The following is a 25889-nucleotide window of genomic DNA, read 5'->3' as shown; positions in this document are numbered from 1 at the left end:
GCGGAGGGGGGGGTGGTGGAGGGAGGATGGACGGAGGATGGATGGAGGGAGGGGGGCTCCGCGTCCCCGGGGCAGCCGGTGCGAGCCCTGCCCCAGCCCTGCCCTCCTGCTCCGTGTCCTGCCCTCCTGCTCCGTGTCCTCCCCACTGCCTGACCCCCGCTTCGTCCCCCGCTCGACCCCCAGCCCCACTGCTAGATCTGCTGCCCCATCGCTGCCCCCCTGCTCCATCCCGTGCCTCATTCCCTGTCCCACCTGCCCCCTCCTGCTCCATCACCTGCCCCACTGCCAGATCTGTTGTCCCATCCCTGCTACCCTGCTCCATTATCCCTTGTCCCACCTGCCCCCTCCTGCTCCATCAACCTGCCCCCCTTGCCTGATTCCCTGCCTGACCTCCTGCCCCATTGCCAGATCCCTGACTTAACCTCTGTCTGACCCTCTCCCCCTGTGTGGATCCCTGCCCTGCCCCCTGCCCTACCCGTGTGTCTGCCCCCCTGCTCCTGCCACATCTGCACCATCCCCTGTGCCACCTGCACCCCCTGCCCCACAGCCTGGACTCCCTGTCCCACTGCCAGGGATCCCTGTCTTACCCCTGTGTGACCTCTTACCCCCGTGTCTGCCCCCCTGCTCCATCCCCTGTCCCATCTCTGTGCCTGAGGGTGAAGCTGCACTGGCAGGTCTGGCTGGGACCTGCTCAGGGTTCCCTGGCCTCGGAGCCCACTGGAATCTCGGTTCCAACAACAAAAGCAATTAAACCAGTGTGTTAACGAGCCCCGTGCCCCGAGCCAACCACTCATGGGCTCGCTGACCACCGCGGCCACCTCACCAGGGGACAGGCAAGCACCCAGACAGCAGGATTTTAGTTTTCCCCTCCTCCTCCCCGTGCTCAGGGAACATTTTCCAATGGGATGCACAAAAGTAACAACAAAAAAAATTCTTCTATCATTCAGTGAATCCCCCCAGAGCAACCCCAGACCACCACCCAACCCCTTGGCTGCGGTGGTGGAGACGTTTCAGAGCCCCGAGAACAAAGTGCTGCTGCGGGGCCGGCCCGGCCAACACGTTAATCCCTCGGGATTACTGCAGTCTAGTCACGGCTCAGCCACTTACTCCGGGATGGTGACTTGGCCTCTCTTAATGAGATAACAGGATCCCACATCCCCGAGGGAACAGAGAGCTGCCACCCCTGCGCTCTGCTGGCACCCAGCACTGCACCCACCGGGCTCATCCCAGCCTTGGGGCAGCTTTTAGGGCCAGGCCAGGTCGTGTTTTCCTCAGGTGGCTGTTAAAGCCTCTGCTGAGATTGCTGGGATGGAGGGGCGGATGGAGCACTGCACTGCTAACCTCAGAGCTCAGAGCTCGTGGGGTTTTTTTTTGCTGGACCAAATGTGTTTTGCTGGACCAGATGGTTTCAAGCACGAGCCAAATTCCTCTGGGAGCAGAGTCTGGAGGCTGGGAACGAGCCTGGGGCGGTTCTCTGGGGGCAGGTGCATTTCCTGATGGCAGGTACCCCCATTCTTTGTGGGGGGGCCCTGCCCCCATCACAGGGACCTGCCCCATCAAGGGGATGGGGTCTGTGCCCTCCCCCCACTGAAACCCCTCGGCGAGCGATTCCCAGCCCTGTTCTCTACATGGAAAGTGAGAGCTTGGATCCTCACTGTGCAGCCCAGCCCCCAGCCCAGTGTTCCCCCTGGCTTAAAGGGATCCTGGAATTAATTAATTCCCCCTTAGCTGGGTTTAGCATCGCTCTGAACCCGATGCCGTGACTGCTGCCGCCCTGGGATGTCCTGCAGCTGCAGTCCAGGGTTCCCAGGGCACTGTCTCCAGAGGCACCAAGAAGCCAAGCCACTGCTTCCAGAGGCCACAGCTCTGCAATTAGCACTTGGCAATCAGGTCTCAGTAGCTCATTTGCATGAGGAAACCTTAAGGCAGGTATGCAAATAACACAGCCAAAACCAAAGAGCATCCTCTGGACCAAACCCAGTCCCTCCCACGCACACAGGATGGATGGGACTTTCCCCGTGATGCCACCTGCATGAAAAATAGCCTGTAAAATAATAACCAGGATCCATCTATAGTTGCTGCAATGCCATTGGAACACGCCATGCCAGGCTGCCCACCTCCCACCCACAGGCTCTGTGCTCCCAGCATCCCTCCTTAATCCCCCAAATTAAGTCAGCTCGTCATCATTAACCTTATTTTTCCAAATCAAGCTTTCAGAGCAGCTCTCCCTTGAACAAAACACTCAGCTCAGGGTGGGGGAAGGCGGTTATTGCTGCCATGGAGGGGCTCCTGCAGACTCTGCAGAGCTGGGAGATCCCAGTATCTGAGGCCAGTTCCTCATGGATGAGCTGCTCCAGCCAGCAAAGCCCAGAGTCTGGAGACCGCCAGGAAGCACTTGGAACAAAAGCAGGGAGTTCCAAATCCAGCTGGCTTCATGGCATGGGGGGTTTCAGCCAGGGGGCAAAAGTAGAGCCAAGGCAGCTCTAGGAGAAAACAATTTTGGGAAGGTCCCTGGAGCAAAGGGAAACTACAATTCCCCACTGGCCAGCAAAGCTGGAAGGATCAGGCAGGGATAACAACACCCGGGGTTCAGGAGGGGCTGGTGTGGCCTGTGAGGACACCTCCCATCCCTACAGGTATGCACTGTGGAAGGAATTCCCTTCTTGCTCTGCTGTGGTTCCCTGCACTGCTGTGAGGACACGTGGGAGAAGGGCTCCATGGTGATCCCTGCTTATTCCCAGGGGCTCCTGGGAAGAGCCAGGAATATACAGAGCATCCCACTCAGGTGTGCCAACTCACACGCTTCATCCCAGGCTCCAGCAACACCCTCCAGGGCTGAATCCCATCCCAGAAATTTGGGATGAGCCCTGGCAAGCCTCCCTGGAGTGGATTCACTCCAGGTGGGATGGAGGGAATTAGCGGGAGGCACTGATGGGGCTGCTGAACAACCACAGGGCATCACAGGCACTGCCTCCACTGGGGTAGGAAGGGACCTTTCCTGCAGGGAATAGGGAAGGCAAAGCAGGGGCTGCTCCCCTGGAGACCCAGGGAGAAGGCAGCCCCTCACTTCCCTTTGTCCCCCGAGTTCCTTCATCCCCCTGCGGCTGATCTGGAGAGCTGGAGAGTTCCCTCCTGTCCCTCCAGCTGTCCTGAATCTCCTTGGGAGCTTCACTCCAAGCCCCTTTTCTCCCCCCTCCCTCCTCCTGCTCCGGGACTCTCCTGCCAGATGCTGGGACAGTGCGTGTGGTCGGGACCACGATGGATGAAGGAGGAAGAGACATCCATCATCTTCCCAGCCCGCTGGAGGCTGTGAGCAGCTTTTAAACTCTGTTTTGGCAACTGCCTCCCATTAAAAAGACGGGAATTAGGGTAAAACGTCTCGGCAAATGTGGCCTTTTGTCATCACAGCCCGGTGAGGCTCCTTGGAAACGCTCTCCCAGGCTTTGGCTTTTATTGCTTTTACATCCCCGATTTCTGTTGGAGCTCAGGGCAGGATGGAGTGGAAAACCCGGGCCACGCTGCTCCAGGGAGCCTTTACGTGCCTCTCAAAGGTCTCCTTCCCTATTTTCCCCCTCCTTCTGTTCATTTTACCAGGTCTAAAAATACACAGAAGCCTTTAAAACCCTCTTCCCTGCAGCCGCCTCCCCCCTGGATGACTAATAATATCTGTTGCTCCCTCTTGATCTCTCTGTATTTCCCAAGTGTTCCCCAAGGGAAGGAACCAAACTGGAGCTGTGCTCTCAACCCACCCCTGAAATCCACAGACTCCTAAATTTGTTTTCCTGAAGGAATGGCATTTTTTCCCACCTTCTCTGGTGTAGGAGCAGTTTAAACCCACCTCCTCAGCTCACAATAAATTATTCCTGCTCCACGGCTTAACTCTGCTCAGTGCTGCTGGAGCATCGTTCTGTTAGGGGAGCTCTCCAGGATTCTGGGCTTTTTGGAATAGCAGGTTCACTGGGAAAACCATCAGGCACTTAGAAAACTATTTATTGTGTGTTTTGCAGGTTTCAGCTCTTTCCAGCAGCTCTCCAGCCTTGAAGCACTCCCCTGGGCATGTGCTGTGAAGGCTGGATTAGTCTGGGTTTGATGTCTGGTCCTTGGAGTTGGATGAGCAAGGAGCTGGCTGTGCAAGGAGCTGGCTGTGCAAGGAGCTTGGATTTTAGGAGAACAGGGTTAATGCTGGGCACTGGGGGGGGTGTTTGGGACATTGGGACTTAGAGGAAGCCCCCACCTCGCTGTCACTGTTGGTGGCAATGGCTTTTTTTCCCAGTGAACTGGGATGTTGGAACACCAACACGGATCAGCTTTCCTGACTGATCCTCTGCACTGCTCCGTGTCTTTCTGAAACAGAGCCAAGGCCTGTGCCAGGCACATTCCCCACTGCCAGCAGCACACCCTGGATTAGTCAGGATCCAGGCATGGAGCAGCACTGGCAGAAGCTGGAGGTGTGACGAGTTTCTCAGGACTCAGACTCTGCAGCGTGGCCAAACCCCTCAGGGCTGATCCCGCCTCATCACGATTTTCCAAAGGGATTCAGCAACAATCAACCTTCAGGAATCCCTCGCACTAACACCAGGGATGTAAAAACAGTCCCCCAAACCATCGTGGTCCTGCTGAACCAGCTGCTTTCTGCCCCAACCCTGCCCTGCACAGAGGCAGATTTAAAAGGCATTTGGGTGCTCTGACACTTCTGGAAATCCCCCTGCCTGGATAACGCCCAAATACCTTTGCAAATCTTGATTTAGGAAAAATATCCGCTCGGGAGCGGTGCTTAAAAAGCTCAAGGCCACTTTCAAATCCTTGTAATGCTGCAGTTTCCTGGGCATGTGAAAGCGAGAGGAAAAAGCAGATCAGGCTGAAGCAGGCACGGGGCCAGGGCTGGCGGCCGTGCCCAGGGCTGCGCTGGCATGGAGAGGGCAGGAGCAGGCAGGAACAGGCAGGAGGAGGCAAGAGTGGGCAGGAAGAGGCAGAAAGAGGCAGGAGCAAGCAGGAGCAGGCAGGAGGAGGCAGGAGTGGGCAGGAGCAGAGGCAGGCAGGAGAAGGCAGAAAGAAGCAGGAGCAGGCAGGAGCAGGCAGGAGGAGGCAGGAGGAGGCAGAAGCAGGCAGGATTAGGCAGTCCAAGGGGTTATTTCAGTGCTGAGCATCCCCAGCTCCTCACCATGACTGCACCAGCCTGGGGAGCTGGGAGAGGAGCAGCCCTTCCACATGGCCCCGGGCAGGGGATCCATGACGGGCTCCCAGGGCTCTCCACATGATCCCTGTGGGACACAGGGGTGTGGGTGAAACCGGCACTGCTGCCAGCCCGGGGCGTGGGCGGGGAGCCCAGCTCCATTATCCCCCCTGCCTTTACAGGAAGCAGCTTGGTTGTGCTGTCAATATAGAGATTTTCTTTAAAACAATGAAAAAGCAAACGCCGGGTCCGTGGTGCCGTTATCGACCCTTTGGTATTTTTAGCTGCCGGTTCAATCCATCCCTGTCGGGGTTACAGCAACCACAGAGCCCCGTGGAACACGGCTCAGTGGGGCTGCTCCAAGGTGAGCACAGCTCAGGGAGCAGCAAGGCAGTGCCAAAGGGATTAAAAATGCAAGAGGGAAAGAGAGAGAGAGAGAGGAGGGATAAGCAGCATCCTCCCCCCTCGCTGTTTCAGCCTCCTGCCAGGTAAATCCTCCCATCCAGACCTGGAGCAATAAAGCTCCTCTTATCCACCTGGTGTGGAGGGCTCGGGAGTCACAGGAAGGCTGAGACTGAGCTGAGTGGTGCTGTGGATGGGCTGGAGGGAGGGGAGGGCATCCAGAGGGAGCTGGACAGGCTGGAGCAGTGGGCACATGGGAACCTGGCCAAGGGCAAGGTCATGGACCTGGGCCAGGACAACCCCTGATAGCAGCCCAGACTGGGGAGGTCTGTGAGGGCACCAGAGGTCTGTGAGGATAAACACTCCCAGCATCTCTCTCCATGCATGGGGCCATTTACCCCCATCAAAGGGTCCCAAATTTGTCCTTCCTTTTCCACTTGCAGCCCCTCCATATCCTGGATCCGCTGATTCTGTAGTGATTCAGGGGATTCCACCACCAGTGATTCAGTAGATGGATGGATGGATGGATGGATGGAGGGGTGGAGGGAGGAATAAAGAGCACCCTTTGGAGAAAGACTGGGGGATTCTGGTGGATGACAAATGGGATGTGACCTGGCCATGTGCACTGGCAGCCTAGAAAGCCAAGTGTCTCCTGAGACAACCCTGGAGCTGCCTCCAGCTCTGGGGTCCTGGCATGGGACAATGGGGTTAAAATGAGGGCGGGATCAGGTTGGACATGGGGAAGAAATGTCACACCAGGAGAGTGGTGAGGGGCTGGCACAGGTGAATCATGGCAGTTGGATGTAACCCTGCCCCCCTAACCTCAGCCAATATCCACATGGCCACTTGCTCACCACTGCAGGTGTCCCCTGCAGCCCCAGCCATACTTTCAGGTTGTCTGGGAATCCTCCTGTGATCCCCAGGCTGGCTCTTCCTCTGCACACACACACAATGCAGGGCTGGAGTGTCGCTTCCACCTTGTCAGCCTCGCTGACACCACCGAGACAAGGAAACCACCCAGGAGGAGGAAACAGAGTCAGCAAAGGTCACAGCTACACTCTGAACCCTCAGCTGGGCTCATCCTGCTGCTCCCTGGGCTGACAGGGACCAGAGCTCTGCTGACACCCAGCTCCTTGCAAGCCCCAGAGGTCACAGGGATCAATGCCCTCAGCATCCCTCCACATCCATGGGGCCACTGACCCCCATAAACAGCCCCCAAATTTATTCCCCCTATCCCTACTTGCAGCCCCTCCATATGTGGATCAGAGTCACCAGCGATTCAGAAGATGGTTGATAAGTCATAGAATCCTAGAAACCCTAGAATGGTTTGGGTTTGAAGGGCCATCCAAATTCCACCCCAAGAGACACCTTCCACTAGCCCAGGTCACTCCAAGCCCCGTCCAGCCTGGCTTTGGACATTTCCAGGGATGGGGCAGCCACAGCTTCTCTGGGAAACCTGTGCCAGGGCCTCCTCACCCTCATAGGGAAGAATTCCTCCCTAACATCAAATCCAAACCTACTGTCTTTCAGTTTGAAGCCATAAAACACGTCTCCACCCCTTTCCTTTTGAAGCTCTCAGATTCTGCCCTGGAGACTTTCATAACCAGCGAGTTGAGGCTTCACGTGGAGCATGGTGCCAAAATACCTTCACCATTTGCTCCCAGGTGCCTTCTTCCCTCTCCCAAAGCACAGGGACCCCTGTTTCTTCTGGAACTTCCAAACCTCTTAGGTGACCCTTGAGTTGCCCCATTTGAGGGATCACTTTAGTTATCCACTTTTGTTTGCCCCTTGAATGGAGATCACAGATCTTGGCAATGCCACGTGCAATGCTCAGCTCAGTGCCCAGCCAAGCCACCTCCCAGGACCTTCCCACGCCTTCTCCTGAGCTTTATTCCCACACAAAGCCAGACAGGGGAGCAGGGAGCTGTGGGGATGCTCCAGTACAGCCACACCTCAGCACCCAGCCCAAAAGTGAACAGCTTGGGCACGGCCGTGCAGTGAAGGGGGAGCAAACTCTCCTGAAGTGAAACCACCGGATACAATAAGTTGGGAATTGCCACAGCACATGTTTTCCCTGCAGCCAGACCCCATCCCACGGGACCAGACCCTGTCTGGAGCCTGAACAGCAGTGCTGGGGCCGCCGAGGGAAGTGGATGCTGCGCCTGCCTCTGGCTGATGGGCAGTGGCCGAGGTATTTATAGGAAATAGGCAACATATTTGCAGCCTGGGGACAGTTTCCAGCCCAGGGACAGTTTCCAGCCCGGAGTATGCTCAGATTTAAGCTCCACATGGTTGCAGGGAGAGGTCGCAGAGAAGTGGGCGATGCCGGCTCCAAGCATTGCTGCCTCCTCCCAGTGCTCCCAGAGGTTGGGCTGCTTGCTGCGGCGTCAGAGGTCACTTCCCAGCTCTCCAATCCCTCATCCCGGCTGCCAAGCCCCCTATCCACCTCCCTGTCTTCCAGAGAGCCCCTTTCCAGAAGGGCTGTGGAGCTCCGGAGAGCTGAAGCTTTGCCGAGGGGCAGAGGGATCCCATTCTGAGATTCCATACGGGAGTTCACGCTTTCCCTGTGCTCTTTTAGCAGTCCCAGCGGGCCACATCCCCACGCGTGACACCTCTCCCGTGCCTGCGGCTGCTCCCGCTGCAGGTGATGCTCCCACAAAGAGCTCCCTGACTCTGCCGGGCTCAGAGCTCCTGGCACTCCGCCTGCCTGCTGGGTGTGGGGAGCGCCTGGGGAGCCGGCAGGGCTTGGAGCGGGATCTCCACCGGGACCAGGGCGGAGCCCGAGCTGGAAAAAACCCGGGAGCATAAAGGAAACTGTGTTGTCGCTGCCCGGCCGAGCGGAGCGTCCGGGGGCTGAACCGCGGGCACGATTCCGTGCGACGGGCTGAGAAATCCCTTCCCGAGACCTAAATATTTGCTTTTCCTCTTTTTCCTTGCGTGGAAATAAACGCTCCTGGCTGGGGCGCCGCCAACAACAAGCCCTTGGGCTCACCCAGCCCGGGGAGAAGGGTTGCACTGTCCTGCTCCTGCCAGTGGGGGACCCGGAGCCTAAACCCGGTGGAAAACATGCCTGTGCCTCCTGGAAGGATGGGGAAAATGGATGAGAGGCACTTGGGATAGGCACGGATTGCGAGAGGCAGCTCCATCAGGAGCCCCTCCGGCGGCAGGAGATGCCCAAGCGTTGGGAGCCGCTGTTTCCCCATGGAATGGGGGGCACTCCTCACATGTGATGCCACAGGGATACCAGATGGGTTTGGGGTGTCAGGGGGCTACTCCTGCCACCCTGGTCTCTGGGGTGGGAGGATGGATCCTCCACAGCAGGATGGAGGGGGGAGGCAGGGCAACTCCACACCCCGGGGATGCCCCTGCCCACAGTTCCACAGGGCACAGGGAAGGGCAGCCCTGGGATGTCCTGGGTGTTTCAGGAAATCAGAGGGTTCGATCTGAGAGGGAAATCTCGGCTCTCCACAACAAATCCCAGCCTGTGGAGCACACACACTGCTATCGCTGCCAACCACCCAATGCTGGGCGTGTGTCCCTGTCAGAGAGGCACATGGGACACCAAAACATCAGGAATCAGCTCCAAGAGACACTAAAAAACACCCAATTTCCTTCTTCTCCAGCAATTCAGCAGCTGTCAGACGCTGCCAGGCCAGCCCAGCACAGGGGACCCTGGTCCTCGTGGTCCTCACCACCCCCGGGGCATCCTCCTGCCAGGTGCTGGGAGGGGACAGGGCTGGGTGGAGTGACACAGGGACAAGGCACCTGTGAGAGCTGGCAGGTGACAACCATCCTCTGGGACGCAAAAGCCACAGGAACCAGAGTGTCCTGGGTGAAGGTCATGGGTGGCTGAGCCAGGCACCAGCCCGAGGACTGTGGGAGCTGTACCCAGCACTCCTGTGGAGAAAAATCTCCATGTTCCAATGGCATTCAGGGAATCAGGAATATTTTTGTAATGATTTTTTGGATAAACAGCAAAAAAAAGGGCTAGAAATCTGCTGTTTGGTATTACCAGAAACAAACCAGAGAGCGCTGAGCACAGTCCCTGTGCCAAACCCCAGAGAGGCACAGAGAAACAAATCCATGTGGGGAGAATCCCTGGGAATTTCCCGCAGGACCCAAACAACGGGAATACAGGCAGGGGAGAAGCAAACATCCAGGTACAGGAGCACCCAGGGATGCTTTGTGGTGCTGTAGAAGGAGCTGAGCATCCCCTTACCCTCCAGGGCTGAGAAAGATGAAAATACCCAGGGGAAGAAGCAGCAGGAGCTCTCACCATGGCTACACACACTGCTCATGGGATGCTGCTTCTTTCCCCAGGCAGAAATCACAGCTCTCCCCGCTGCAGAGGGAAAGAAACAATGCCTTGCAGGGGCTGGGATTGGGTACCCAAAATTTACTTGTTATCAGAAGGAAGGAGCTGGCAGAGTTCACCCCACCCAACAGGGATTACAGTTCTCAGCACTCCCACAACGTGAAAAATCTCTCTCTTCCCTGCTGATGGGAAGAGAAGGTGGATTGCAGCTGCTCCCAGAGTTGGTGAATGCAGCAGAAAGGGAGAAAAAAGGGTCAAAACAATAACAGATTGAACATGGAAAGGATATTTCCATGCAACAGCTGATTAGAAGAAAGAACTGGTTCAGATTTGATCCCAAATTTCTTTTTCCCAGGTATGGCCCGTTCCCAGCTCACCCAGGCACAGGATGCTGGTGCACACATGTGGATCCACGAAGGCCAACAGACAAGAGGCAGCAGGGACACTAAACAGTCCTGTGCCTATGAAAACTCTCAGAGGGGGAGACTGCAGCCAGGGTGTGCCCCAAAATGGTATCCAAGCACTAAGGGATGAATGGAAAAGTCTTGAGGTGTCACAGTTAATTAAACCCCGCTCCTGTGGGAGAGAGGAGCCGACCCAGGGATGTTGTGGATGCTGTGGATGCCCCTGGACTGTGGCAGGGCAGCTCTGCCCATGTCCCTGCCCTCTCTTGGCACCACAGCCAAAATCCCAGATAATTCTGAGGGTCTGGAAACCACAGGTCTTATCCGACAATTCCTCCTCTTTGCTCCAGTTCATTCGTGTGGTTGTCAAACCTTCCCTTCCCTCCTCGTGGGCAGAAATTGAGGGATATTTAGTCTGAGCTCTTTGCCCACCACCCAGAAGCTTTGGCAGGTACTTGGCTGCTCCTCCACCCCTCAGACATTAATAATTCCTGCACCTTTGGCTGGCACTGTTGGAGCTCTTCTGCCAAACCAGCCGTGCCGAGGGGTGAAATCTGGGAGCTACAGAACACCCAGACAGCGCTGGCAGACCCCATTCCCTGGGAAAACCATCCTGAGGAGGCTCAGCAGCTGGTGTGGGGGCACTGGGAATAAGGCAGAGGAGAAAGAAGACCCAATGTGGATGGAAAAAATGCAGGAGATGGTTCCCAGCTCAGCGCCTGCGGCCATGGGACTCTTCAAATTTGGACATCTCAGCTAAAAAAAATAATCAATGTGGAATGCAGGGAAAGAACAGCCCTATTTCAAGCTGCGACTCCTCCCTGTGTGCTTGGCCTCCCAGACGACTCAGAAACTCAAGGCACTTCTTCCTGAGCTATAAAAAGAGCTGGAGTGGGACTGCAAGAGCTGGGAAGACAAACAAGGGAGTAGCGTGTCCTCCCGCCGAGGGCAGGAGAGGGGTGAAACCAGGGGAAGGTCTCGCTCAACCCACCTTTGGAGGTGCCCCCAGGGAGGGAGGGAGGGAGGGAGGGCTGGCAGGAATTCCAGGCTGGATCCCACCCACTGAAATGTTGGCTGTGCTGTGTCCCAGGGCATCCCATCACCTGCCAACACCTCCTTGTGTGTTGGGTCCAGGATCCACCCCAGCCATCACCCCAGCACAAGCCTGTGCTTGGGGGGCTCACCAGGTACCATGGAGAGCAGGGACAGGCCATGGAGGGTCTCCCCAGGGTCACGGGGGGGAAGGAGCCTCACCAAAAAATCTGCTCCCCATTCCCAAGCTGGTGAAAGGGTTAACAGCCTCACCCAGCACCTCCTCCACACATCCCAGCAGGACATGATGGACTGGGTGAGTTCCAGGGGGACCACAGAACTCAGCAGGCTCAGGGAAATACCCACCTTTGCCCTCTCCAGACAAGTATTTACCTCAGTGGAAGCAGCCAAACCTTGCTGACTGTCGGAACATTTCGTTCCCGCTTGTGAAGTGCACAAAACATTCCTGGCTGGAAAAACACCACCGGGTCACAGGCTGGGAATGGCTCCACCAGGAGAGATGAGTGATTCAATGGCTTCATTGACTTAGTGCAGAAGAAGCATCTCTTCTGGGGGAGCCATTCCCACCTACGCTGACTTCTTCAACACCGAGGAAGTCAAAGCCTTCTCCTGCCTCCACTCCAGTGCTGCCTTAAGGCCTTGGAAAATCTCCACACACACAGCTGGTGGTGGGGGACACTCCTCCTGAGCAGTTCCAAGGGTTGAGTTGGACTGGGAGGCCCACAAGGAGCAACCTGAAGATGGCAGGCTTGGTGACCTCAGCTCAGGACAACTGACCGGACAAGGTGACATCACCTCAAGTTGCACCAGGGGAGGTTCAGGTTGGACATCAGGAGGAATTTCTTAACTGAAAGGGTGTTCAGGCATTGGAAGGGGCTGCCCAGGAGGGTTTGGAGTCCCCATCCCTGGAGGTGTGCAAGGAAGGACTGGAGGTGGCTCTCAGTGCTCTGGGTGGGGATCGGTCAAAGGCTGGACTAAATGATCTTACAGGTCTTTCCCAATCCAAACCATCCTGTGATTCTGTGGTGCCCATGGATCAGCAAGCACCAGAGTGACCTGCTGCCAAGCCCATGGAGATGCTGGAGTGCTGATCCCTGCTTTAGTCATGCAGAGGGTGAATTTAACCCACACCTGGATGAACAGTGGCTTCCCCAGGATCAGGCTGGGGATCTGAGGGTCACATCTGGCTTCTGCAGAAGATGCCAACTTCTCTGTACAACAATTCCCAGAGCCCTCCCATGCCCAGATTCCTGATCCTGGAGGAAGGAGTCCCTTCCCATGGAAGGGGGCTGGGAATAGATGATCCCTAAAGGTCCTCCAGGCTAAACCTACTGTTTAAAACAGCCCCTTGACACCGTAGAATTTCAGTCTCTCTTTTGGTAGGACATTTCTCCAGCTTGCCAAGCCTCACACCAATGGAGAGCATATCCTGTGGCTGTGGTCATGGTTGGTGGTGAGCCGTGAGGATGGGCTCAGCTTTGTGAGGCTGCTGCAGGCTCTGGCCCTGGCCCTGGCTTCACAACAACATCTTCAGGCCAGCACAGAGGGTGCTCTTACACAATCCCAATCCCCACTATGGGCTTGTCTGGGTGTGTCCTGGGGCCTGTGCCCTCCAGGAAGCTCAGCACTCACTCACAGATCCCCTCCTGTCCCTTGGCCATGCTGGTTTGGTGCTCCCATCAGCAGGTGCCTTTGCATCCCCTGTTTCCACCAACGCACCATTCCGGTGGCTGAAAAAGTTGTGGACTGAGGAATCAGAGCTCCTCCAGCTTTATTCATCTCCTAGGGAGGTTGCCAGGCTGGTTTGATGACTTGGTCATGAAACTCAGGGTTGTGAGGGGGACTGGAGTTGTCCAAATGTGCCCCAGTTGAGTCCTGAGCTGGAGAAGACCCTTTGTACTTGGCTGTGGAGCAAACTAACAAAACCCTGCTGAGCTGGGGATGTTTTATTCCAGGACTTCCATAATTTACACGCTATTTTTACCTAGTCTGACTGGTGGCCAGCTCCATGTGATGACAATAAATCCCAATTTAACACCATCAGCCCGTGCCCTTCCCGGGTGGGTGTTTGGTCCTGCCGCCCCAAGTGCCGCCCCAAAGGCTGGTGGCAGCTGGGTTTCTCTTCCCAGGGGGTCTCCCAGTGGTCCACCATTCCCTGCCTGGATTTCTCTGACCTTCACCTCTTTGCCAAGTGACCTGAGTCCTGCTGGGGCAGTGCAGCTCCTCAGCCCTCATTGCCGTGCCAGTGGAAGGCAAATCAAATGCTCTCCACACAGGAAAGAGGGAATTCCACCAGTGAAAGGGATACTCTGGGAGAAACAGCTTCTCTTGCCAGGTCCAGGCTGGAGATTTGCTGCTCATTGTTATCATTTGTCTGGTTTATTGGAATAAAAGACGGATGAGAGCAGCTCAACGCTCTGCAGAGAGCACATGGCATTGTGGTTTATTTTAATTAGCACATGCTGGCTGGAAAATCGTGTTTTCCAGTCACTGTGTTCACATGGAATTGAACAGGAATACAGGATTTTGTAGTGATGTTGCAAGATGCTCGTGCCAGAACATCAGGGAACCCAGGAGTTGCCCCTCCTCCTCCCGAGAGCCCAGAAAATGGGATGTCATGAGTGTGGAGACCTCAGCAGTTGTGGTCCACTGGGACTCTTAAAACAGCACATGGAAAGTTTGAACTCACACAGCACAGAATCCCAGAAAAAATGAGAGAATCCGAGAAATCCCAGAATGGTTTGGGTTTGAAGGGACCTTAAAACTCACCCAATTCCAACCATGGTGCCCCAGACAGGGACACCTTCCACTATCCCAGGTTGCTCCAAGCCCTGTCCAACCTGGCCTTGGACACTTCCAGGGATGGGGCAGCCACAGCTTCTCTGGGCAACCTGTGCCAGGGCCTGCCCACCCTCACAGGGAAGAATTCCTTCCCAATATCCCATCTATCCCTGCCCTCTGGCAGTTTGAAGCCATCCCCCCTTGTCCTGTCCCTCCATCCCTTGTCCCCAGCTCCCTCTCCAGCTCTCCTGGAGCCCCTTTAGGCCCTGCAAGGGGCTCTCAGGTGTCCCTGGATCCTTCTCTTCTCCAGGTGAACCCCCCCAGCTCTCCCAGCCTGGCTCCAGAGCAGGGGGGCTCCAGCCCTTGAAGCAGCATTGTGGCCTCCTCTGGACTTGCTCTGAACTTCCAGCCCTGGAGGTGTCCAAGGCCAGGTTGGATGGGGCTTGGAGCAACCTGGGCTAGTGGAAGGTGTCCCTGCTCATGGCAGAGGGAGGTGGCATGAGATGACCTTTAAAGGTCCCTTCCAACTGAACCCACTTTGTGAGTCCATAATAAAGTATTAAATGTCTGTATGTGCCTTTGAGAAAACAAATGGGAAATAATTCCCCTGTAGCCTGTGGAGCTGGGATCACTTTCCCTGCCCTGCAATTAGCCCGGAACAGACACAATGTATAATTAGTCACTCTGTGGGCTGGGACTTGCACATCCGGGCTCAAACACCAGCTGTGCTCCTGCTCCTGCTGCCACCCGGGGAACAGCCTGTCCCCAGGAAGTTTCCTCACTTGGTGACTGTGCAAAATCAATCAGCCAAGCTGGTGCAGGGCTGAGGGCCAGGATCCAGCCCTTCCTCCAGCCCTGGGCTGCTGTGGGACCAGGCGCAGAGGGGACGGAGCCAGTGGTGGGCGACGGGGTGAGGGTGGTGAATTTGGGTCCTGGGACTTGTGCTGCGGTGCCACGGGCCAGATGGTGCCAGGCAGGATGAGGGTGGGCACAGAATTTGGGTGCCATGGGCTGGGTGGTGCTGGAGTGGGCGATGCTCAGCCTGGCCCGTGTCCCACCCACGGGATGATGCACCAGCAGCTGCACTGGGCACCTTCTCCCCATCCTTGGCTTCTCAATCTTCAGCCAAAACTGCCCCTTCTACACCTCCAGCCCCTGTCCAAAGGTATTTTTCCCTTGGGAGAGCAAAGCTGGGATGTGCCACCCTCTCCTCATGGCAGGTGTCCACATCCTACTGTCCCTTCCCCCCACTGTTCTCCCTGAGGCCACGGCCGGTGCTGGTGGAGGGGATCACACTCCCTGCAGAGTCCTCTCACTGGGAATTTGTTAAAAACCTCTGCCTTCCTAGCTGTTTCTCCCCAAATCTTCAGGAGGATGGAGTTCCACAGGATGAATTTCAGGGGGCAAGAGCCCCCCCTGCTCCCTCAGCACAGGACACTCTCGGTGGGCAGAGGGGTTTTGGGGCAGCAACACATCCATCATCCCTGTCTTCCCACCCAGCCTCTGGTGTGGCTCAGGGCAAGGTCCTCCCTTGTCACTTGGTGGTCCAAAACCATCACATTCCCAGCTGGACCAACCCCAAACTTATTCAGCATCAAACCTATTCACCCTCCTGAGGCTCAGCCCCTCCTGGAGTCCATCCCCACATTAAAAATATCAGCTATTTCTGCATCTATCTAAAAAAACCCACAAACACTCAAACCACTCCATCCCAGCTTGCACTAATGAGAAAAGCAGCCCCCAATCTGCTACAAGACAAACTACTTTTTTTCCCTGGGGATGAAAATAAGTTCCTAAGAGGGGAAAAAAAAAAAGGCACGAGATGACTCATTTCTTCACTGCCGAAGCTGCGCTCAATCCCCAGCACCTCTAATTCCCACCGAAAGCCAGGAGGCCGAAAGCACGGGGGGTTCACAACAGCACAAAGCCCAGGAGCTCCTTTTCTTGGAGATGAAAGAGCCAGGAATTAATCCCCTGTATCACCTCCTCCCCCAGGATGGGCTCAGCTGCCTCCAGCCCTCGCTCCCCGCAGCCAGGAGCTATTTTCTCCCGTTCTTGCCAGTGTCAATATGTTGCTTTAAATATCTTTTTGGAGAGGCTGTATATATATAGCCCCACTCTGGTGCTTTGAAAGGAGCCTCATTTCCTGTGTAAGAACTGAAGTTCTTGGCAAAAGCTGCCTCAGGCTGCAGCATCCGAACCACAAGAATTGTTTTTTGGTTTTGTTTTTTTTTCGGTAGTAAAATGGTATTTCCTCCACGACCGAGAGCTGGACTGAGCTGGGTCAGGTCTGAAACCAGCGGGGCTGCTGTGGGTGGGACATGCAGGGCCATATTCCCGCTAATAAAAATGACAGGAGAAAGGGATTAATCGCATTAGTGGGGCTGCAATGGTGCCTGGAGGTGGCACAGCCCCATGGCAGGGATGGGATGGGCACAAAGCTGCTTCTAACCTGCACTTGGCTGTGTGAAAAGTTTGGTTCCCACATCAAAAGGATTTATTAACCAATACCAGGGCAGGAAAAAGAAAAAAAAAAAATCCATTTCATCTGTACCTCATACTTTTTCTCCTTCTTTTGCACCGTCTCTCTGCTCCTGATTTTTGAGAGGGCTCCTCCAGCAGCAAGGCAGGAGGATGGAAAACAGCTTTGCAACCCCTGAAGGATTGCTCAGGGATAACCAAGACCTTAAAAACCTTGGTAGAGAGGGAGATGTAACACCAGCTGTGCCCTGCCAGGAACGTGTCACACCTTCCCACCAGGAATCCCTGAGCTGGAGGATCTGACACCTCCAGCACCGCTCCGGGGACTCTGATGGCAGGAGCGGGGAAGCAGCCAGAACAACAATCACCTTCTGCTGCAAATGTGTCTTTCCAGGGACATTTCTGAGTCATAAATGGCTTTTAGTGCTGCACACAGTCCCAAGGAGCCAGCGTGAAAATGTGCTGTGGCAGCCCAAGTGGTCCCTGTTTCCCTTTGCTACTCCACGACTTTCCCAGAAGCAGCCAAAGAAGCTGAAGTGCAAGGGTTTTTTTAAGATTTTCTGCAGGAATTTTAAGGAAGTGTCTTCTCCCCGTGCTCACACTGTGAGGATGGATCACCCTTGGGATCGTCCCTGTGGCACAGGGACGGTGCTGGGCACGCAGCCACATCTCCTGGCACAAAACCCCAGCAAGTCACGGGCTCTGGGGGACAAACATGGAATTTCTGTCCCCTTCCACAAGCCCAGGCACTGTCTGCACCTCATGTCCTCCTCCCTGGGACGCAGTGCTGCCTCTGGGCAGGGCCCTGCAGTGGTGTGGGACAGGGTGGACCGTGCTGGAGCAGGACCAGGCACTGGAGCAGCGCTTGGGGCAGGGCAGGCAGGGAGAGTTGTGCTGGTGGCTCTGCAGCCCAGGAGAGGACAACACACCACACTGTGCTGCTTCCCTTCCACCCAGAAGCCACGGGGATGGGGACAAGGGTTGGAGCTCAGTGCACATCCTGTAGGCACTCCAAGGGCACTTCCCTCATCTCTGCTGTCCAAGCACTTCTGCCTCTCTCCAGTTTCACAGAAGAGGGGAGGGGACCGAGCAGGAACAGCTGAGCTGGGCAGGAAGGAGACCTTCCCACCCCTCCAGCTTTCCAGGGACCAGGTGGTGCTTGGCAATGCCACGCAGCACCTTTGGGAATGTGCAATTCCACCTGCACTGATGCGTTGCTGGCCATGTCTGGGCTGGGAACGAAGAGAAATAACCCATGGCAGTCCAAAACAGGAGGGAAGGGAGGGAAGGAGCAGCACAGCCTGGGAGCATCCTCCCTGCCCTGCTGAAGTCCTTCATCCTTCTGGCTCCACTTTGACCCTCAAGACCTCGGCTCATCCAGCATCTGGTCTTTGCCAACCTAAACAAGGAAGACCTTCCTTACAGACCTCCGACTCCAGGAGATGCTCCTCAATCCACCCAGGAGAACTTGAAGGGGATGCAAACATCAGATACCATGGGAAATACAAATATTTATCTTAAAATACGGCAGAATTTTCACTTTTGGTGGGTTTTCTCCTCCTTTGGACACCTTTGCTCTGCCCAAAGATTTACTGGACCGAGTCTGGAGCGATGAGTGGTGGTGAATCACCAGAAAAAGGGGGGGCAGTTGTTGCAATACTCGTCCCCTCATGGCAGGGCTGGACCCTGAACTGCAGGATTCGGTGTCCCTGTTGCTCAACTTCCCATGAAAGTTGTCAGCATTGATGGGAAAGGACAAGGGGGAGCCCCTGGGTGTGCCTACAGCTCCCCCCGAGCTGCTCCCACCCTGGAGGCAGCAAGGACAGCACCACAGGGACACCACGGTGGGACACATCCTCAGGGTTCTCACATCTGCATTCCCAGGAAAACCGGGACACCTGACCAACTGTGGGAGAAGAAAAGGGGCCACCAGGAAATTTATCCCCATTTGTCCCCAAACCCAGCAGATGGACGTTGTCAGGGCAGAGACGTCGTGCAATGTGACAGCCAGCACAGAAGGTCCCACCACCAGGGAAGGTCCCACAACCTTGGGAACATCCCACCACCTTGGGAACATCCCACCACCTTGGGAACATCCCACAACCTTAGGAACATCCCACCACCAGAGCTTCCCACCACCATGGAAGCATCACAGCACCACGGAAGCTTCCCACCACCACAAGAGCATCCCACCAGCATGAAAGTGTTCCACCACCACAACGTCCCCCCACCACCAGAGCTTCCCATCACCACCCCTCCCCACTGCTGGGGAGTCCCACCACCAGCAGAGCTTCGTAGGGTGCTCAGACCCCAAAAATCAGGTGTTCCCAACCCAAGGAGGTATTCCTCGGGCTCTCCAAAGGCCCCCTTGGACACAGTTTGTGCCTGTTTGGACTCTTTTAGCCCAAAATAGGCTCTGTGGTTTGGAGTGGAGGAGGGAAGGAGTCTGTACACGCAGAAACACGGGGAAAAAAAAAATCTTCATTTTAAAGCCATTCAACAGCTGAAACTTTTCTTAAGAAATGTCACTTTTGGAAAAAAAAAAAAAAAAAGAAACAAACCCACCAAGTCACTCTAAAAAAACCTCTAAAAGGAGAAGTTGGACAAAAAGTGGATGACCAAAACCTAAGGGGTGCCTGGCAAGTTCCCTAACCCAGAGAGAAAGAGAGAATTACCCAAAAACAAGTGGTAGCGGGGAATAAAAAACAGAGTGAGAAAGGGAATTGCATGGAGATAAAGTAGAGAAGAAGGAAAAGCCAGGCAGGGACATGCTGATTAGTCTGAGAATCTGATGGGGAAGATGAAATCTGGCTTGGGGAGAGGTGGTGGGGGCCAAGCTGGGCCCTTCCCAGAGAGCAGCAGCTCTTGGGAAGCCCATGGGAACTCCAGGCATCCCATGGCTGATCCAAGGAGCAGGAAGGCTCCATGTGCAAACCAGTCCCACTTCAGCACTCTGGATAAATAACAGATGTCTGAGGTAACCTAAGCAGAGCCCTGTCTGTGTTCCCTGTCCAGCCTCACACCCTGCTGGGTTTTCCACCTGCAACCCCCCCTCAGAGCTGATCCTTGGTCTTTAGTTTCATCCCCCCCGTGCTGTTCCCACTCTGGGCTCATCCAGGTTCGATCCCACTGGTCCTGCCCTCAGTTTCCCTTCCTCTCCCACCAGTACCTTCCCACCCTGGACACGGAGCAGGGCTGAGGTGTCCCCATCTCCTCCTGCTGCCACCCCTCCCTCTCCACCCTCTCCAAACCTCGTCCAGGCTTCCCAGCAGGTCCTTTCTCCAAACCACCACTTTTTTTCCCCCCCTGCTGCCCTCCCAGCTCTGCTGCCACCTTTCTCTCCCCGTGGGACACCTAAAACCTGGGAGATGGGTGGGAAGGCCCCATCTGGACACTCTGGATGCTGCTGAGGAGCAAACTCCATCTGCTTCTTAACACATTGGTTCCTCTTCCTGAGAGCCACACTCAGGGACAGCCTCTGTCCGCTGCCCCCGAGTGGCACCAGAGCTCTCTGGGAGGACCCAGCAGGGTGTGGCTCATCCCACTGGCCACAGAGCCACTCCATGTCCCATAGCCAGCAGACACAGAGGCTGTGTGTTCCCAGGGTGGCTCCAAGGACAGGGTGGCACTGGCCTGGGCACAGTGTCTGGCTGTGGCTGGGCTCGGATCCCCACCCCGGTGTCCAGCCCTGCTGGGGTCTGGGCTGAGCAGCCCCTGCTGGGCTGGGCAGGGCTGGGCTCAGAGTCCCCAGTGTCACCGCCCCGCGATGTCCCCAGTCTGCCCCGGGGTTCATCCCCATCGCTGTCACCGCATGGTGACACACTGTCCCCCAGGTGGGCAGGCCCGGGCGGCCACACCCACCCCACCAATCTGCAGCCACCTGGGCAGCCACGCCCACCAGAGCCCACCCAGCTCACCTGGAAGGGACACGCCCACCCACACAAGCTCTACCCCCTGCCCCAAACCACGCCCAGCTGTGCCAACACCTGGGTTACCTGCCAGGTGAACCCGAGCTGGCCCCGCCACCCCACCTGATTGACTCCGCCCACTCCGATAAATCACGCCCTCTCTAACATAACCCCGCCCCTTCGACTGAGCCCCGCCCCTTGTACCAACTCAGGTACCTGTCATGCCACGCCCCCGCACACAGACCACGCCCCCTCGCGCAGAACTTCACCCCCCCACCCCTCTGTCCGCATCCCCCGCCCCGCCCGCACCTGGGCGCGCTCGAAGCTCTCCCGCTCCGCCTCCAGGCCGCCGCCGCCGCCCGCCCGCCGGCCCAGCACCTTGGGCAGCGGGTTGGCCACCTGCTTCATGGTGCTGCTCATGCGGTCCATGGCGGCCCCGGCCCCGCCGCCGCCCCGGCCCCGCTCCGCGCCGCCGCCGCGCGGGCACCGCGCCATTGGCCCGCCCCCCTGCCACTCACCGTGGGACACGCCCCCGCCGGCTCCGCCCGCGCCCTGCAGGCACCGCCCCCGCCCCGCCTCCTGGCTGTTATTGGTGGATTGTGCTGCCACTCAAGAGGCGCCACGGGCAACCGCCAAGCTCTTTGGTGCTGCTGGACGCCACTCAACGCCTGGCTCCGCCCTTCCCGGACCGCCCCGCCCTCCACCCCGCCCGTGGGGCGTGTTCCCTTGGCACGGCTGTGGCCACGCCCCCCCGCTCCGTTCCCTGCTGTGATTGGTTTTCGCTCCTGCCGCTCGCCCCTCGAGGCCCCGCCCCGCCCCGCCTGTGCGCGGCGCCCCCTGGTGGCGGTGGGAGGGGGCACTGAGGGGCCGCTCGGGATCGGCCGGGATGGAACGGGATGGAACGGGATGGAACGGGACGGGCCCAGGCACAGGGCACCCTCTCGGGGTCCACCGGGCACAGGGGGCTCAGGGGCCGCTGCCTAAGGGCTCTGAGCCGCGGCTGAGCCCTCCGGGTCCGCAGGCCGGGGGAGTCCCACGGGTCTGCACGGCTGGGCCCGGCCCGGCCCGGCCCCTGTCCCTCCACAGCCGGGCCCGGAGTGACACGGCATAACCTGATCCGGGCCGGGCTCTCCGGTCCTGTCACCCGTCAGAGACTTGTGCAGGGTTAGATGGGATGTTGGGAAGAGATTCTTCCCTAGGAGGATGGGGAGGCCCTGGCACAAGTTGCCCAGAGAAGTTGTGCCTATCCCATCCCTGGGAGTGTCCAAAGCCAGGTTGGACGGGGCTTGGAGCAACCTGGGCTAGTGGAAGGTGTCGCGGGAGGTGGAACAAAATGATCTTTAAAGGTCCCTTCCAATCCAAACCATTCCATGATCCCGTGAGGCTGAGGCCTGCTGAATTGCTGAACTCTGGCTGGCTCCTGTTGTTTTTGACCAGGAATCCCATCCCACTCCAGAGGTAAATTTCCCACTTGGAACATTTCTGCAACATTGGGACAAATGAGTATATCTGTGAAGAGGATCCACAGAAATGGTGCAGGGGCTGTGCTGAGGTGATGCCTGCTGTGTTCCTGCATCCTTAAAAAGGCGTCTTTGCTCCAGGTGGGCAGGACCTGTGGAAAACCCTGCCAGGGGGATGGGGCGATCTGGGAGCAGCTGTTTAGAATGTGGGCTGTCAGGAGCTCTTGTGCAAGCAATTCTCCCAGCAGAACTCTTTTCCTGTGGCTTATTTTTCAGCTGAAATCGTTACCACACCAGGACCCTCCCGGTGGGGCGTGGGATGGGGCTGTTTGCATCTCAGGCCTTCCCGCTCCCTGTGCCTTGGATATCAGATCCCAGCTTCTGGGAAATGGCCTGCATGGAGCAGAGAGGCCATTCCTCCCACCCCAGACTGTCTGGATTCCCTGTCTGCCCTCTCCCTAATGCATTGTCTGGAAAGCTGCCTCCTTCCTTGGGGTTACTCCCAGGGGAGGTTTGATGGGCTTAATTCAGCTACTATTGCAGCAAGGTGATTAATAATTGAAGAAATGAAGTCATTGCTGAGTAAGGATGGAGGAAAGGAGGGCACTGGACAAAGGACAAGTGAGGGCTTTGTGATCTGGACCTCTCCCACCCTCTGTCCAGCTAAGAGCCTCCTGCTCCTGGACCCCCCAGTCAGGGACCACGAGGCTGAGACCTGTCTTAGCTGCCCCCTCTTGCTGAAGAGCAGAGTCACATCCTCCTCTTCCCTGTCCAGGGCTCAGAGCCCACCTTGAGACCTGGGTAGGAGCAGAGGAGGGCACCTGGATGTTTCTCCCAGCTGCTCCTGCCTCCTCCAGGAAGGGGCTGGAACAGGATGGAGCCGGGATCCAGCCCATGGGCTGCAGGTCAGACCCCCCTGGGCTGGCCCAGACCATGCAGTGTCTCTGCTGGAATGTGCTATAGGGCTCTGCAGGGATTTGGGGGGTTTCCAGTGGGAGAGGGTGCCTTGCTTCCAGGCACTGAGAGGGGAAGACATGGAGCTGTTCCTGTGGAGGGGGGTTGTTCCTCTGCCTCAGGTTCCACTGGGAGATGATGGGGAAGGGCTGGAAGTGAGCAGGGTGAAGGTGGGATGGGCTCTGCTCTTCTCCTCCACAAGCAGGTCATTTTTGGGCTGGGGTTCACCTGCTCTGGTGCTCTGTCCTCACTCCTGCCCAGGAGGCTGAACTGGAGGGTGATGGCAGAGCCCCTCATGGGGGTGTCTGGCCTGTATGGGCACATTGTCTTCCCCAGTGCCACCCACTGTCACATTCCTGAGACAGGAGGGCCTGGCTTGGGTTTGGGAGCTTCCAAACCCAATGTCTCACCTGAGTATCCTGTGCAGGATGGAGACCACGGGTCTGGACATGGAGAGCACACACTGGGCAGCCAAGAGCTCTGCAGAGTGTGAACCCCTCAGGTGCTGCCTCAGGCTGGGCAGGAGGCACTGGAGCTCATCCTCCATGCCACAAGGCTCCTGCTCCACCAGGACAGCCTCAGAAGGGACCTGAGGGAAGCCAAAGGGAAGGAGAAGTGGCAGGAGAGGGGCCAGAAGGGACTGCAGTGGCTGTGGGCCCTGCCCACAGCTCAGGGATGCATTTTTCCCAAGGGCTGGGAGCTAAAGGTTCCTTTTCCAACCCCCTCCCCAGCCAGAGCTGGGAGAGTCCCAGGGTGCTGCTGGGACTGGCCTGACCTCAGGGAGAGCACAGACCCCCCCTTGTTCCAGCAGGAAAACAGAGACACAGAGAGTCCCACAGTCCTCCCTCTGTTATCCCGCTGGCTGTGCCAGGACGCAGGGCTCTGAGCTAAGATCCTGCTCCTTTCCCCCTCCAGAGGTGGGGAAAAAGGGATCCCCTGCAAATATGGATCCCAAATCCCTTCAGCAGCCCCTTTGGACACCCCAAATCACAGTGTCCTGATCCCATCCCAGCAGATGAGCCATCCTTGGGGGGGGGGGGCACATCTGGAAAGCCCCTCGGGGAGGGCAATGGCTGTGACAAACCTTCCACAAACCCAATCCTGAGCCCCAAACACAGCCCTGCCCTGGGGATGGGGTGATTTGCTCAGACCCCGGGATAAAAACACCTTCTGAGCCCAAGTGCCCACCTGGAGGGCAGGTTGGTGGCAGGGTGGTGGTCCAGACCTGGCAGGAGGGTCCCTGAGGAGCAAAGAGTGTGCCAGGAGGAAGAGATGTCGGGGGGTGTTCATCTTTGATCCCAGTTTTTGAATGTTTTGGGCAAACCAGATGCTGCTGCTGAGTTTTTTGGCTGCTTGTGCTGCCAAAGAGCCCCTGGGCTGCTACATGGGGCAGGGACAGTCCTGGAGCAGAACCTGGGAGAGCATTGGAGGCAGAGCAACCTGGGATGGGAGAGCGTCTTGGAGAGGACTGCTGTCCATGGGGCTCTCCGCTCTGTCCTGGCGAGGTGTCCTGCTTGCCCAGGTGTAACCCCAAAGCATCACTTGACGTGTTTTCTGCCCTGCAGCCTCAGCAGCTGCCTCTGCCTGTTCAAGAATTCAAAAGCAAAGCTGAGCAGATTTCTAGCTGGATCTGCAGGAGAAGACCTGAACCCCCCCAGGGACCTCGGGCTGCAGGGGTGGCTGCAGGTGAGAATCCAGCTTGGGAGCAGGACCTGGAGGTGGGAAGTGCTTGCCATCTGCTGGACAGCTTCCCCTTGGCACAGGCAGCAGGTCCAGCTGGAGCATCCCACGGAGCCCAGGTCTCTCCCAAGGCAAACTTGCTTTCACAGAATCGCTGAGGTTGGAGAACACCTCTGAGATCATCCAGAGTCCAACCTCTGACCCATCATCACTCTATCAACTAGACCAGAGCCCTGAGTGCCACCTCCAGGGATGGGGACTCCACCACCCCCCTGGGCATCCTCTTCCAATGTCTAATCACCCTTTCTGTGAGGAAATTCTTCCCAGTTCTTCCTTTACTTCTCTGCTGTGAGACAGCTTGGGCTGCCAGAGCAGGATTACCGAGGAAAGGGTTCCTGTGTGGGATTTGGGGTGTGCAGGGTTGGGTGTGGGAGCCCTGTGCTCCCCCTGGGGCAGCGTGGGGAGTGCACGGGGCAGGGGCTGTGGATCTGCAGAGCCACTCGATCCTTGTCTTCCTTTTGTGATATGGGAAACCTTCTTGCTCCCCACAGCTCCCTGAAGGAGGTCGTGCTGAGATGAGGGTTGGGAAACAGCCTTGAGTTGTGCCAGGGGAGGTTCAGGTTGGATACTGGGGAACATTTCTCCACTAAAGGAGTGGCCAAGCCCTAGCACAGCTGCCCAGGACAGTGGTGGAGTCACTATCCCGGGGGGGGGGGGGTATTTTAACAGAAATACAGATGTGATGCTCAGGGACATGGTTAGTGGTGGCCTCGGCAGTGCTGGATGGTCTGGATGATGCTGGAGGTCTCTTCCAACCTTAATGATTCTGTGACTCCATAATTTCCATGACCCCACATCCACCAATGCTCTAGTGGAACACTATTTTTGAGATTTCCTGCAAGTCCTGATTTGCAGTCCCCTGTACCTCCAGCTGGTGACAACAGGAGGCAGAGTGTGCAAGAGCAACGCTCCCCGTGGCAGCCTCAGGTCCTGCCTCTCTCAAACCCGACACCAAATACTTTTATCTTCGTTCCTCTGAACCTCATCTGCTGTAGATAAAGCAGCCACGCTGTGCTGGAGCTGCTGGGCAGGCCCTGCTCAGCTGCTGGCCGGTGGGTGCTCGGTGCACAGGGGGTTTTGGGGGAAACAAAGGCATCATTTGGCTGGAATTTGGGACAGGCTGTGTCTGTCCTGGGAAGGGCCACCTGGCAATCTCCTGCTCCTCTTGGTCCTGTAGTGAGGCTTTTCTAGGTGCCCCAAATTGGTCTTGGAAGATTG

The 25889-nt window shown here is 56.9% G+C and overlaps 1 protein-coding gene and 1 long non-coding RNA gene across 3 annotated transcripts in view; one reads left to right on the top strand and one right to left on the bottom strand.

Moving 5' to 3' along the window:
- Positions 1 to 20948, bottom strand: part of HIP1 (huntingtin interacting protein 1) — a 42304-nt gene extending 21356 nt beyond the window's left edge. Inside the window, exon 1 of one of the 2 annotated variants that reach the window (XM_027896315.1) lies at positions 20827 to 20948. In XM_027896315.1, the coding sequence (XP_027752116.1) occupies positions 20827 to 20946 (120 nt within the window). In that variant the 5' untranslated portion in view covers positions 20947 to 20948. Of the gene's footprint in view, positions 1 to 19970; positions 20206 to 20826 lie in introns of those variants that run through there. The other variant, XM_027896314.1, reaches the window with a different exon arrangement.
- On the top strand, positions 12357 to 22042 carry LOC114063794. Its single transcript, XR_003572617.1, has 3 exons — positions 12357 to 12369; positions 17597 to 17600; positions 21907 to 22042. It is a non-coding gene; the product is annotated as an uncharacterized LOC114063794 (long non-coding RNA).
- Positions 22043 to 25889: the final 3847 nt, after the last annotated feature.

The sequence above is a fragment of the Empidonax traillii genome, unplaced genomic scaffold, assembly GCF_003031625.1.
Source record: "Empidonax traillii isolate 1590-97213 ecotype Southwest subspecies unplaced genomic scaffold, ASM303162v1 scaffold492:size733235, whole genome shotgun sequence".
Classification (NCBI taxonomy): Eukaryota; Metazoa; Chordata; class Aves; order Passeriformes; family Tyrannidae; genus Empidonax; species Empidonax traillii.
This window is presented reverse-complemented; position numbering and strand designations above follow the sequence as displayed.